The sequence below is a fragment of the Carassius gibelio genome, chromosome B15 (genome assembly GCF_023724105.1).
Source record: "Carassius gibelio isolate Cgi1373 ecotype wild population from Czech Republic chromosome B15, carGib1.2-hapl.c, whole genome shotgun sequence".
Lineage (NCBI taxonomy): Eukaryota > Metazoa > Chordata > Actinopteri > Cypriniformes > Cyprinidae > Carassius > Carassius gibelio.
In genome coordinates, this window is record NC_068410.1 from 5,828,980 (window position 1) to 5,844,462 (window position 15,483).

The window sequence follows — 15,483 nt, forward strand, 5'->3', positions numbered from 1 at the left end:
CGTTTCGTTTAAATTCCTGGGATGGATGGAAAACATTTTTGAAAGCCTAAGCATCTTCTTTAACTTACATTTAAGACTTGCAACTCCTATTTTGTACCCTATTTCTAGAATGTGCCAAATACCTCACACTCCTCTGGAGCCTTTTCAAAGTCACAAACATCATCTAAAGTTTAGCAATTACACATAAAAGCAGGCCGGGGAGAAAGAGCTCAGAGGCAATTTCTCAGGATGATTGAGGACTTTAAAACTTGTTTCTTTAGCTATTACATTGATTGAACGGTGTGCCGAGTCCAACATATTCCCTGAACAATTTAGAGCAACTATTTAATAAAAGATCTTTGCATTAGGTATATTGTAAGTCTGCCCAAGTGAAATGCATAAATCATGACGAGGCACCAGAATGGGGGTCTCACAGAAAGCATCACATTATTTGAATGCAAACGCAGTAAGATTACCATCCCCTGACGATTGGACTCTTGACACAGTGTGGTGAACTCCCTCTCTCCGAGGGTTAGTCAGTTTTTCGTGTTGTTTTAATTAAGCATGAGCTGCGGTGTGTGTTCCCGGGGCCCTGGTGTGGCCGTGGGCACATCACAGCCTGCTGCACACCTGCTGTTTGCATCAGTCTGCGCAGAAGCCTCGCGAGTCCTCACACTCTTTCATTACACACAGGCAGAGTGGCCCCCGCTGGGACACCGTACCTCCAAGAGGGGGAAAAGTGAGTTTGCCTTGAGACAGCCAGAACTCTCTGAAGAAATGACGCGTCAGAAACAAGAAGCCAAAGAGTTTAACAGGAATTACATTTTAAAATATGTCTTTATTATTATTATTCTTTAGAAGTGACAAACACGAGGAAGAAAAATCTTTAAAAGTAACTTTTTTTTTTTTTTAAAAGGTATAATTTACAAATAAATCTGTTGCTTTGCTTTAAAAAAAAAAAAAAAACTATTAGAGGCATAGTTTACAAAAAAAAAAAAAAAAAAAAAAAAAAACAGTTCTGTTATCATTTGCTCACCTTTAAGTTGTTCCAACCCTGTATGAGTTTCTTTCTTCTGATGAGCAAAAAAGATGCTTTGAAGACTTTTTGTAAATACAGTTGCTGGTAACCATTGACTTCCATAGTATTTTTCCCCCCATAGTATGGAAGTCAATAGCTACCTGAAACTGTTTGATTACCAGTGTTCTAAAAAATGTCTTTTTTGTTTTCAACTCATACAGGTTTGGAACAACTTGGTGAATAAAATGACAGGATTGTAATTTTTGGGTGATCTCTTGAAGTTCACCAGAATAGAAATGCAACATACATCCCTGTATAATCACATGTCAGATTGTGCTTCAATTTCAAGTTATACTGCATTTTGTAATTATACTGCATCTCTTAGTGGCATAAAAACGAGGATTAAACAAGTGCACAGAGAATATTGAGACTTGTGTATAAACAATAATAAGAGTTATCTAGCAGTTTTCTTTAGGATTCCTCCTCTTGAGTTTGGCTGGAAGCAGATGTTTGAGATTGAGATGTTTGGTGGAGTGGTGTTGTCCTCCATTTAATTAGTCCAAATACAAAAGAGAGAGCTCCGACAGCAGCCGAAACTGTGGCAATGAGCTACAGGAACAGAGAAAACATCTACTTGTGAAAATTAGCCTCTCATCATTAGACAATCTCAGAGACGAATCATTATGATGTTAACACAGTAACCACAGGAGCTTCCCCATGAGGCGATTATACACTAATAAGCAAAGTAAACAACAAGGAGTTCATCCAGGCTGTTTTTTTTTTTTTTTTTTTTTTTTTTGTGTGGTTGACTGACTGACTGCTTTATAATTCCATTAAATGTTCAATGCTACAGTACACTTTTGGTCCAGACAGCCAAAAATCAATATTTCTACTTCGAAGACAAGAACAGACAGACCTTTACTGCAGTATCCTGATGTAGTTGTAAAGATTGCAGGTGTGCGCTGAACAGTGCCAGAGTGCAGGGCAGGTAGGCATCTGTGCTATTGGTCTCTCTACATCTATGGAAAATATATACACATGCTGTAATAGACTGTTAGAACAATATATAATAAGATAATGGCAGTCTGGATGTTTCATGATTGTGGTGTTGTCTTACCTTTGGTACAGGGTGCTGAGAAGCATCTGTCGGTCTGTTAAGTGAAGGTGGAGCAAATTGAGCTCAGAAAGCACACTAAACGGCAGAGATTCTCCGCTTTGCACAAGCAGGCCAAGATTATACCAACCCTGAGGAGACAAATTCAGTGAAATTTAAAACAAAAACAAAAAACAACAAAAAGCAAAACAAATAATAATAATAATAATAATAAAATGAATAAAGCAACAACAAAAAAAGTTAAATATTGTGCATTAGAACGAATGAATAAATAAACAAATACTGCTGTTAAATCAAAATAGCACATAAAACAGTCAAAAACTTACTATATTTTAGAACAACAAACACAGCTTGTTAGAAGAGATCAACTTTCATGTTTCTCAGAACAAATAAACTACTGTTTGTTAAAAGAAACTTTTCACTTGTTATAACAAATAAACAAAAACTTAAAAACTAAGACAAATAAACAAAGCTTGTTAGAACAAATACAGCTTGTTAAAACAAAAACAAATAAATATATTTTATTAGAATGACAAACATACCTTGTATGAACAAATGAAAAAAATTATTAAATAAATAAACTTGGGCTATTGTTTACTTATATATATATATATATATATATACACACACACAGTTGAAATCACATATTTATTATAAATGATGATTCCTGATCATTCAAGGTTACACTTCAGTCCATTTGCTGATACAGGTACCTGCGGTTCATTCTTGAGAGCTGCTTGCTTGTACAGCTCGGCGGCATCAGAAACCTCTTTTCTGCCCAAAGCCTGTTCGCCACAGAACAAATCTCCCATTCTGATCAAAGCTGAGAGGGAAACAAACATCCATCACCGCATGCAGAGACTCCAGCTTAAGCTACAGGGAGCTTGAGAAAGAGCTCATGTACTGATGCACTGACGCAGGACAGAGTCAAACCTCAGGTGCCCTTCACGACAAGCATCTCAGTTCAATATAAAGATATATGACTGCCACTCTGTCCCACACTAAATTACATTCATTTTATATTCTACTGCAGCGGTTGTCAACCTTTTCAGATCAAATATAAATGAACAGACCCTAATATATATATATATATATATATATATATATATATATATATATATATATATATATATATATATATATATATATATATATATATATATATATATAAAAATAAAAAAAGATATCAGTAATTACAAATAAATTAATTAAAATAACTATACAGAAAAAAAACAAAATTCAATAAAAAAATATAAAAATGTAAATATTTTTCCCCATTAATAAAAAGTAAATAATTAAAAAATAAATAAAAATGATTTTAAAACAAATCACGACATGTCTTTTTACAAAGACATATACAATACATTTTCACATAATTTGAATTTATATTTTAGTCCTTATTACCGTAAGGAGCCGGATCTTGAGCCTGTATTGACATGTTATAATATCTCAACATGCACTGAGTCACCAGCGCTGGATCCAGAGAGACCTACAATATATAAAACATCTGTCAAAGCCACTGAAGTGAAGAAGTTCATCTGAATCTAAAGAAACGGTTTAGAATGGACTCACTGAGTTGAGTTCACACAGGTACGCCACATTAAACTGAGCTGCTTCAAATCCACTCTCTGCAGCACTCAGGTAATAAATCAAAGACATGATCCTGCAACAATGAGAGAGAGAGAGAGAGAGAGGATGAAATAAACAATAGAAAGTGCAACATCCTTTTCAAATGTAAATGAAATCTAAAAGGGTATTCATGCTGTAATTGAATATTATGAGTATTATAGATTCATATCTGCATCTATATCTCGGTGGCCACTCAAACTGAAAGGTTTACCAGTCTCCTCTGAAATAGGCATTCAGTCCGTTCCTCAAGACTGTTCCCAGATATCCATTCTGTTCAGACGCCCATTTAACCCAACTAAAGTCCAAAGAGAAAGAGAAAAGTTCCTTTCCTATTAATGCAACAGCAAAATGTGAGCTAGAAATAACTTGGTGCCACACAATAAAAACTGAATCTCTTCAACAACTAGGGGATTATGGGTAACAGAGGCATCATGCCCATTCACAATGAGTGAACATGTGCACATTCAGATTTTTTTGGGCCAAATTTGATAAGTTGAATGATGCTCGTGAATGGCAGATGAAGCTTGCTTTTATATCTACATTAAAATATATATTAATAATGCATAATATTATTTTGAGTTACATACAGAACCGCATCTGCCGGGCGTCTGGCAACTCGTCCAGGAATCCCATGAATCCAAATATCAGCCAATTCAATGCCACCGTTCAAGTGTCCTCTCTGGGCTGACTTTAAATAGTACTTATATGCCTTAAACTGATGAAGAAGGAAAGTCATAGTTAACAAAACACTTTATTTGATTAATATGAGGTGTAAAAGCACTTCAGCGTGTGAGTGTTTACCTGGTCGGCAGGTTGTCCAGGATAGAGGCCCTGAGAGTAGAAAACTCCCAGATTTATAGCAGCATCAGGGTGACCTTTGGCATCAGCTTCTTCCCACAGATGTACAGCCTTCTCGTAATCCTTCTCATACTGCTCGTAGTACCAGCCCAGAGCAGTGATAGCAGGAACAAACCCCTGCAGGGTGTAAAAATCACATACAGGTCGTGGATTGAGTGGTATACACTAAATATGTCAGTAAAAACTGTGATCCATGACATTCAGTAACATGCATTAAGAGCATATGCACTTGCATTTTATAATCCAATTATATTCATTAGTTGCCTCACTTTAATATGACAATTAACTTCAAAACAAGTACTGTACAGTTGCCATTTGACATCATTCATGCCATTAACATGAATATACACAAGAAATTAAGACAAAACTAGACGCTTTTTCCATCTTCAAACATAAATAAATCATATGAGGAACCCCAGTCCTAAAATGTAAAAGGCAACTACATATTTTATGTATAAAGACCTATTATTTTTGTATTTACTGTGAAAATATTATAAAACATATTTAGGAAGTATTTAGTTCCCATTTCTATTCTCACTATAGAACTATACTGTCAGATATATTTATTATTTACTTATTGAATATATCTTTATATAGTGTGTGTGTGTCTGTGTATAATAATAATAATAATAATAATAATAATAATAATACATAACTTATTTAAAAACTAGTGCTGGGCAATGATTAATCACATTGAAAATAAATATATGCTTATAATTCTTAAATATGTACATGTATGCATTTGTATTTATATACATATACACAAACTTTACACATATTTTATGTACACAACTTTTATTTTGGATGTGATTAATGATTACCCAGCACTATTAAAAAAAAATTACATAATTTTAATGTTTTTATTTATACTTTTTTTTTCTTGTTAATTTTACACCTATCCCTTAGCACCCCCTGGCATCCCAATTTTTTCTCACCATAGTACTGTACTGTCAGATGTTGTATACATTGATGAATATATCTAATTACATATTTTTGTATTATTTACTTTGTATTATTTTTTTTTTTACCTACATTTTTCCTTCATTTATCACAAGCTCCCTAGCACCCCTTCCAGTCCTCTTTCCCAGTTTGAAAACCCCTGGTTTTAAACAAACTTTTACACAGCACCTGCAAGATATACCTGTTCTATTGCTTTCTTCAGGAACGTGACTGCTTTCTGAACATCTTTTGGAACTCCTTGACCCTGTTAATACAAGAAAATATGATATGATCTTTAGTACATTTGATCTCCTCTAAACCCCTATCTTCAGCATCATTCATTTTAAACACTTTGCAAGACTGCCCTCTGCTGGCCAAATCAAATATTCTTCACGGACAATCACACAAGAATCACACAGAAGATTCAGGACTGCATATAAGAGCAAAGACAAAGAATCCTGACCGTAAGGAGCACAATGGCGTAGTCGTACATGGACACGGGGTCATGGAGTTTGACTGCACCTCTCTCATAGTGTTTCACTGCTGTCTGAATATCTGGAGACACTCCTTGCTGACCCCAGAATAACATGCGCCCCATTGCTTGCTAAAGAAAAATTTTTAAGTAAATAAATAAACTAGCATTTAAAAGTTTGATGTCAGAAATATTAATCAGCACAACAGTTTTCAACATTAATTCATATCATAAGAAATATTTCTTGAGCTACACAGTCAGAATATTGGGATGATTACTGAAGGTGCTGATGCTGAAAATTCAGCTTTGCATCAGCAATAAATTACATTTGAAAATATATTAAAATAGAAAGTTTTTTTAAACTGTAATAATTAGTACAGAGAAATACTGTAACATCAAAATGGAACATTCGGTGCACTTTATCATATATATAAAAAAAATAGCTGGATGTTTTAATACCTCAGCTTCAGCCACTCCACTTCGCGCCTGCAGCTTTAGCCAGTGAAACAGATCGTGGTTTTCATTGGTTTGGGCCTTCAGGATCTCTTCATCATTTAAACGTATCAACTCAACAAAAGTCTACCGAGAAGAATAGAAAGCTATTCAAATTGCCTTGCACAACACAACACAACACATCATTAAATTTAAGGGTTAGTTTTTATGTGAATCTAATTTCATAATGACCTTGAAAGAGTCTTAAATTTGATGCCAAAGAAAAATAAAGGCAATGAAGCACATTTATGCAATGAAGCACAGTCTGACTGGAAAAAAATAAAAAAACATTTTCAATGCTTTGCTGTGCCTCACAGCCTCATTTTTCTTTCTAAACCCTGTATTAAAACTGAAAAGTTAAATTTAATTTATCCCCAATAATACAAGATGAAGTTTACTGAGCCCCTAAGGGGGCATGGTGATGAAAAAAAAAAATCATACTCCCTTAAGAAATGTTGCCCTTGCTCAAAGCAAGCACGTATTCCCACACAAAACCATTGCATTTTCACACAAAACTATTACGTTCTCCTGCAAAACCACTGCTTTCACAAAAACAAGTGTGTTCTTTCACAAAATAATTATATTCTCCTTAGAAACTTTGCAATTTCTAGCAAAATATGTGTGTCGTTTTTTTGCTCTAAACGATTGCATTCCCTTCCAAAAAAACATTGTATTCTTGTGCTGTTTTGTATTCTAACATTGTATTGTTTTATTTTTTTACAAAATGGTAGTGTTATTCTCACAGAAATATATTGCATCCTCACACACACACACACAGCAAAAAAAGCATTCTTTCACAAAACTATTGTTTTTGCGCAAATATATATACACGTTTCCATGAATAACTATTACATTTTCACAAAACTATACTGTTCTCTGGCAAAACATTTGTGATCTCAAAACTATGGTTTCTCATTATTTGCAAGAGAATGTAAAAGCAACTGTAATATATAAATATAACTAGAGAAATGTATATTATATATATATGTATGTATGTATGTATATATATATATATATATATATATATATATATATATTTTTTTTTTTTTTTTTTTTTTTTTTTTTTAACCATCTTCCGTGATTTGACGAATTTGAGTGCTGTTTTCAAAAAAGAGACTTAAAAAATTATCTTACTTGCTGTGGGGAGGGATTCTTCTGATCTATGCTGGTTTGTCTTGCGATGTTAATGTAATAAGCATAGGAAAGGTCACGGTCAGGGGTCACCTCCAGGTCACCAACATGATGCATGTGCCCTAAACGTAAGAGCGCCAGCCTCCAGTCCTTCTGAGCCGCCAGCAGGGCCAACAGCCATGCCTGCGATGCCACAAATCAGGTTTCATGTTGAACTACTAATCCTCATTCACTTTCACAGAGTTCAGATTAGACATGTAGAACTGATGCATGAGAAACCACATTATCCCAGACAAACACACACACCTTGTACGTCTGTCTCCTGACTCCGAATCCACTGCTGTACAGTACAGAGGCCAGATGCAGTGCTCGATTGTCTCCCAAACAGCCAGACTGCAGCAGGAAAGGCATCACCCTGGTTATAACATCCAGACTGTGAGCTGTACTGATCTTACGGAGGACTAGAGCATACAGAATCCTGCCCACAGCTGATGCATTCACCCTGCCTACAAAACAGGTAACAATAACAGAATATAAACTTTATATAATATTACTGACCCCCAAACTTTTAAAGAGTAGAGTGTGTATGATGTGAACACCCATCAATAAACTGTTTAAATACAATCGTACCATATTTCTGTGATAGTAGTTTGGTCAACTGTGCAGCTTGGCGTCTGTAAGGATTTGATTCAAAGAACATACACTGTTCTGTTGAGTTGAGAGTACTGTGATTCATCTGCAGCTCTGTGTATGTGTCCAAACAGCTGTCTGCATGTGAATATTGATGTGGTGAAACAAAACAACTGGAGACAATGACAAAAACATATTTTACTCTCTAGTCCCATCTAGTGGACATCCATGGTACTGACCTGATGATCTCCTTACAGCAAGAGAGTCATCTAGTGCAGACAGAAAAAGCTCTGATTTGAAATTCTCACAAGACTGGAACCATCCGGTTATATTCACTTTTGAGATTACAGGAGGAGGGTCAATCTCAGCCTGTGGAGATGGAAAATATCATAGTATATTCAAAAGAAGCTCAGTATAGGGCTCATTCAAAGCTTCTATAGGGCAATGCCAAAATCATATATATATACACATACATACATACACACACACACGTTATTATTATATATATTGAATGCAATGTAAGTCACTACCAAGAATAATTCACCATATGCATAAATATAAATATATAATAAACAAAATATCCTATTATGTCTTACCTGGTCAGCTGGGAGGCCTTCTATACGATAATATGTAGCTGGTCCATAATATCCTTCAATGCCTCGTACAAATTTACCTCCACCAATCACAAAATATCCTTGCGTGTCGTCCAACATGATGTTTTTGCCAAATCTGCCCAAAACACCAGATCTTTCTTAAATGTAACAATTGTGAAATGTTAAGTTTTACAGCTTTAAATGAAGATTCTTACACATGCTCAGCTGTGCTAACAAACTTCTGCTGCCCTTCCGTACATGCAATAGAAATTGTCGCCTACAGGAGAGGGAAATATGGGGAAATGAGTTTCACAAATGCCTGGATCAGTTGGCACAAGAATAGTGAATCAAAGTGAATTAGAGAAATGTAGGAATGTCATTGCAACTGAGAGACAAATTATATGGGCACACGCCTGGACAACAAAATATAAAAAATGTATTCGCTAACAATATAAGCAAGGCCATCTCTGTGTGCAAATATAATCGTTTTCAGACATTATGTTAAGGCCCACTTTAAACCAAATAAATACGTTTTCATTTCAACATGTTCTGGAATAAATGTTACATTGTATAAAAATAAATAAATCCATAGGTGTATGCTTTTATAGATGCAGATACATAAGATATTGTTTTTCACTAAAATTATTATTAATAAAAAAAAAAAAAATGTAAATGCACCTTTATTTGCCAACTTGAACTTTTCTCATGCAAAACTACATTTTGAATCCATTGGCGCCTGTAGGATAACAATAAGCTATTTCTGAAACAATTTGAGAACCAAATCTGTGGCCTTTGTGCACCAACAATACTACGAGATCATTACACATGAATGCATCCTTAAACTTACTACACGTCCCAGAATCTCCAGGCTGATTCGACACCACTGATGAAGAGGAACCTTAAAAGATGAAAGGAACGCTGAGGAGTACCTGGCATCTCCATGCACCTGGACATGAATCTTACCTGAACAAATCAGACATTTTACATTTCATTTATGCATTTAGCAGACACTTTTATCCAAAGCGACTTACAAGCTATATTATTATTATTATTGTTCAAGCTATTCATTTTATTTTATTTTTTACCAGTATGTGTGTTCTCTGGGAATTTAACCCACGACCTTTAGGGCTGATAATGCAATCCTCAACCACTGAGCCACAGGAAATTTTGGTACATTTTGTAACTGATCAAAAACAGAAATAAGTGGTTCATAGCCTTACCAGTATCGGTGAGGAACATTGTAGGGGTGACATAATTATCTTCAGAATCAATGTGCAGCAGAAGCCCACATAAAGGGTTACTGCAAGGTTTCTCCACCAAAACCCAAAGCGAAACAGCAAACCTAAAAAGTCAACAATCATGAAGTTATTCCACAAATTAAATGATAATCTTAAACCTTGTTGCCAAATTAGTAGAAATAAAGAAGCTCCCACCAGGGATAATATATGGATTTGATTCTCAGCCCTTCCAAAACTTCATTTCTGAATGGCTGGAGGGTTTTGATGATGCCATAACGTTCACCAGTAGAAGCATATATTGTGGAGAGAAGAGATGCCACCTCTTAAAGAAAAGAGTGTGACAACTTGTAGAGAATGCACTTTTTATGATTTAAACTGCAAATAAAAACACTTAAAGTGGCATTATTGTGCCATTTATGTATATCACATATAATATAATACCATTTTCCTCCAAGCACTGTGGCATGTCATCTCTTCTGACTCTCCAGAGAAAATCGGTGTCCCATTTGGCACAAAGCTGGTGCTGTTTGAAGGGTCGACTCAGTGGTGATTGAATATCAAGGAGAACCGTCACACTGGTTCCTGGAAACCTGCCAGGTCCGGTGGACTCATCCGGTCCGATCCAAGCACGCAATAAACAGCTGAGAACCCAGTCAGACCCGTGTATTATCCAGTCAGGTCGGTACACAAGCCAGTCAGGAAAACGCACGTTTACCAAGCGGGTTCTGGAGTGTCCTGGCTCGCAGGTCCAGGATTTGTGGAAAACGGCTGAGGTAGATCCAGTATCGAAGGAAACCAGAACCTGAACATGCACAACGGACGACTGAAAACAGCTGTACTTTACGCGTAAAGGACAGCTGGAGACGGGCTCGCCAGGTGCGTCAACAAGAGCCACGTTACCTGTGCTGCTGGACCGGCTCAGACAGCCAGGTAAAGACATCTGCTTATAAACAAATATACAACAGATATATTAAGTTATGGATGTAAACTACAGGTCTACCTCGAATTTGCGTCTGAAATGCACTCACTGTACTTACAGAAATAATGACATACAAACACAAACAGAAACATCTCTTTGGAAGATCTCCCATCATTCCTCCGCGAAACCCAACAATCATTAAAATATTAGGCTTAAACAAAGCAACTTTCATCTGATTAAAATGAAGCTTTTTGCTGCGTTCATTGTGCACAGTCGCGCATATTGTTGCGTTATTTGTCTGGTTGCGCCATATCCGCATCAAAGACCGTTGCAGTGCAGGATTTCATGTGATCAACGCCAAAGCAGGTACCCGGATAACATCCTGTTTGAGCTGCAGGTGTAAGAGTTTAAGCAAACAGAACTGAGGAGTTCCACCCTCTAACGCAAACTTAGCATATCTCATGAATAATTACTCTCAGGTTAAGTGATGTATACGTTTCTGGACAACCGTATTTTGATTTGGATTATAGTACGGCTTTCCTAGATATGCAATATATTAATAAACACCCAATGCAGTTTTAAGATTATGCTATAACTGTGCCCCGTGCGGATATGCCAGGGAATGTCTTGAATTTTATAATTTAGGAATTAGCTTTGTTTCAAGTTATTTTAACTAAGTTAGCCACACAGGAAGTGGCATTCTGGGTAATGAAGTGTTTCCACATTGTCTGATTCATACCAGGACATAAATGATGTGCATATGCATATGGGACTTTGCAAATAGATCTATCTGTTTGTTTGAGACAGAAATATAGAACAGTAGATAAACTGATAGAACAACATCTAGAACAGTAGACATATCAATATATTAAAATAAATATTTATCGACAGCATGATAGCTAGCTAGTTAGACCAAAAATATTTTGGGGCCACTGTATGGGTTATTGGCAAAAAAAAAAAAAAAAAAAAAAAAAAAGGAATAATGGAAAACTCACTCATTAAATTTTTTATTTTTTATTTATTGCTTTCATGCAGGAGTGCCATAAAATTTGAAGACTACAGTTTTGAACATTACAGAAGATGCAAAATGATAAATTTACTTTGTTTCTTCACCTCTTTATGTACAGTATAGGCATAAATAGCTCAAACAGAGAAGTGAGAAGAAATATATTAAGGGCAACAGAGTCTAAAACAGCTCCTGTCTCTCCCCTGTCCATGTTTGAGAACTGGTGTTGAGAACATGCATCAACACGGCAAAGTGCAGTTTACTGGACCGGACTGATGCGCACACACTGACATACTCACTGACAAAAGAGCTTCTTCGTGCAAAAGAAAAAACAATCTGCACAGTTGTATATCTGTTAAAGACTGACTGGTTGATACACATTTGGATGTGGTCTTGTACCATCTTTCACAAAAGAAATGACATGTTTCGTGCAGCACTGCTTTGGTTTGCCTCCAGGTTCATGGATACGTAGGACCTTTAAAGCCGGTGGGTAAAAAAAAATAAAATAAAATGCATAGTGACATCCCTCACGAAGCCTTTTGATTCTTAACCCCCCTCTCTTTTCAGAAAGTGTGCTTGAAATTTTTAGTACACTGGGATAAAAAAAAAAAAGACCATGTAAACCACAAGAAGAACAGAGACTGGCCTCCACTTCCTTAAAAAAATGCACAGTGGTAAAATCCGTCTGCCTGAACTTCTGAACATTTAAAGGCAAGTCACTCAATTATAACAGCAATTGCGTATGGTCTAGCTTTAAAGTGACATAAAAGAGCACCAGAAATCAAGGATTCAACGAATTGTGTGTCCAAAAAAAATTCTGAGACTTAACAAAATGCATCCAAGCTCTCTTTCAAAAATGCCAGATGTAGACCCACCCTTCCACCATGATTAGGAAAATCTGCATCTTTACAGTAAACCTATTTAAGATGAGATCTCAGATCAGTGATCTAACAAAACCTTTAGTGTGTATACATTTTCTGGATGGTGGTTTTAGTCTGGCACTTTGAATAAAAGATCTGCTGAAACTGTAATTCCTCTATAATTTGAACAAAGTGTAGTGTTAATTCACTGTTTTTGGGAACTTGGATTTTGGATGATGTCATTAGTTAACAGGGGCATGTTTAAGAGTAAATGCTTAAAAAAACATTAATGCGCATATTCATGAATCATCTTGCATTTTCTAAATGATTTGGAATGATCAACAATGATCAAATGTTCTAATCGTGTAATTCTCCAACATACTAGAAATCCCTGAATCCTTGAATCCTACAATCCTACGTTCATTGTCATGGTTTGTGTAAACGTTTTAGTGCGTATTCCAGCATATTCTAAATGTTCTTTACAAAACCGATGCTTCAACATTAAGAGATAGTGCAACATAATTGAGGGGAGTTTCACACTGATAGTTCAGCCCTTTTACGGTTTCTCTGACCATCGACAAACACTTATCCAAGAATACCATTAAACGTTTCGCTGACAATTACTTTGATCTTGAAAGACATTAGAGTGTGCTAACAGAAACAAAAGAACCAGGCTATTTCGTGTTGTAAGCAAGGGGGAACAAGAAACAAGCAAACATCTAGGTGCATTCAAAGTTCAATCAAACAAAGGCGAAGACATGCAAACTGATACAGATTATACATGGAAAGAAACGTCCATCAGAGGGAAGATTTCTTTGAAAGTCTGGCACTGTCTCCTGCTGAATAAATAATGCATTACATTCCCCCCAAAAAAGTTCCCCCCTTTTCCCACTGGTATATTGTTCCCATCCTACCCCAAAACCATGCTTGTTCCTAAGTGTTCCTCTGAAAAGGCAAACATTTCTATAAAGACCTTGGAAAGGTGTTTGGTTGTGCCATAACTTGGGGAAAAAAAATAAATCAAAAACATTTATATCAACAATACGACAAAGAAAAGTAAGGGAAAAACAAAACTGTTGTCCAGTTGTCTTATTTCTTCTGTTTTTTGAAGATCTTGAAGGTATGTTTCTTGCGACTGGCAACAGAGTCAGTGTCTTCACCTGTGGAGCCACTGTCCTCCTCCAGGGGGCTCTTTTTTGAGGAGATCTGGGGTATGCGGTTTCCAGCCTTGCCCCCAGTCAGTCCAATGGGGGATGGCGTATCAGGCTCAGTGGAGTTTGGGCTTAAGGAGCGTGAGGATTCTGACATGGACATCCCTGCCTGGGAGCCGTGGATCTCGCTCATACTGGCAGATTTCTCTATGGTATACACCTTCTTCATTAATATAGGACTATCAGGAACTCCATCTGGAGATGCGCCCCCATCGTGAACTCTGTTGCCTCCGTTGTGTGCGTGGGAGTGGGCCCCCTCTTCAGAGCGTGAAATGGGGCCATGCAGGAGTGAAGTGGGCCTCACAGGGAAGCCTTTGGAACTGTAGGACAGGCGTAGCTGCTCTCCAGTCTGGGATATAACCAAGGAAGAATCGGAGTCCGATCGATTTAGGTCCCTGTGAATGAAAATGGTGAAATTAGCACCAAGGAATGAGTGAGATATCAGACAAGTCCTAAATAACCAAAACAACTTACAAAGGTAACACTCCATTTACTGCTACCTGAATTCACCTGTGAGTTGTTAAACCTCTTAGAGCTAGCAACATTTCCAACTTTAAAAGCTGTCTAAACTGAAGCACAACATGCCAAGGCTCAACTACCCAGTGCTAGAAAGGTGCAAGCTAACAGAGCTGGGGTTGCCAAGTCTGCTTCTGCTTCATGCAGATGTACTGGTGCATGTTGGAGCTAAACTCTACAGGAAGGTGGCCCTTCATGAATGTGAATGGACAGCTTTAGCTGTCATGGAGACACATATATCAAGGATGTCCAGTCCTGCTCTTGGAATGCCACTGTCCATCAGTTTAGTACCAATCCCCAATAAGCCCATGTGAACAAGCCAATCAAGGTTTGCAGCACTATTAGTGTAAGTAACACACCCATACTCAGAATTGGTGCAAGTGCACACACACAGCAGTGAGAAGTGAACACACCGTGAACACACACCCGGAGCAGTGGGCAGCTATATATCCAGCGCCCTGGGAGCAACTGGCGGTTCAATTCCTTGCTCAAGGGCATTTCAAGGGCATTCAGCCATGGGTATTGAGGGTGGAAGAGAGCGCTGTTCATTCACTCCCTCCCACCTACAACTCCTGCCAGCACACAGACTCGAACCGGCGACCTTCAGGTAACTAGTCCAAGTCTCTAACCATTAGGTCACAGCTGCCCCTATTAGAAACTTCCAGGCAGGTGTGTTGGGATACGTTTGCGCTAACTAAGACTCTTCAAATCCAAGTCCAGTCCCAATTTAAAGTTGAAACTAAAGTCTCCAGGACTGGAGTTGAAGAGCCCTGAGCTAGACTCTGCAGGATGTTGGCCACCCCTGCACCCAAGGTCATTTCAGGCATGCAGTTGTGAGAACTGGTTCCAAGTAAGGGACAAACAGTGCAAGAACAGAT

At 37.2% G+C, this 15,483-nt stretch overlaps 2 protein-coding genes across 6 annotated transcripts in view; both read right to left on the minus strand.

The window, feature by feature from the left end:
* Positions 1-966: 966 nt before the first annotated feature.
* LOC127972088 (protein sel-1 homolog 3) lies at positions 967-11,641 on the minus strand. Of its 2 annotated transcripts, none has more exons than XM_052575366.1 (23): positions 11,131-11,641; positions 10,535-11,033; positions 10,289-10,415; positions 10,076-10,197; positions 9,703-9,818; positions 9,071-9,132; positions 8,859-8,991; positions 8,502-8,631; positions 8,263-8,400; positions 7,939-8,138; positions 7,636-7,815; positions 6,469-6,588; positions 6,001-6,141; positions 5,740-5,802; positions 4,542-4,715; positions 4,328-4,455; positions 3,952-4,035; positions 3,684-3,774; positions 3,516-3,600; positions 2,825-2,934; positions 2,115-2,242; positions 1,914-2,016; positions 967-1,606 (listed from the first exon to the last, which is right to left on the minus strand). In XM_052575366.1, exons 1-23 carry the CDS (start codon positions 11,329-11,331, stop codon positions 1,469-1,471), a joined length of 3,273 nt encoding a protein of 1,090 aa, XP_052431326.1. In that variant the 5' UTR covers positions 11,332-11,641; the 3' UTR covers positions 967-1,468. The 2 variants fall into 2 exon arrangements, with proteins under 2 accessions (XP_052431326.1, XP_052431325.1); XM_052575365.1 differs by having other exon boundaries at positions 10,535-11,036; positions 11,131-11,396.
* A 369-nt stretch (positions 11,642-12,010) lies between these two features.
* The window catches only part of stim1a (stromal interaction molecule 1a), a 35,538-nt gene continuing 32,065 nt past the window's right edge, over positions 12,011-15,483 (minus strand). For all 4 annotated transcript variants that reach the window (XM_052576276.1, XM_052576277.1, XM_052576278.1 and 1 more), the window contains one exon: positions 12,011-14,484. In XM_052576276.1, coding sequence (XP_052432236.1) covers positions 13,968-14,484 — 517 coding nt within the window. In that variant the 3' untranslated portion in view covers positions 12,011-13,967. The remainder of the gene's footprint in view (positions 14,485-15,483) is intronic.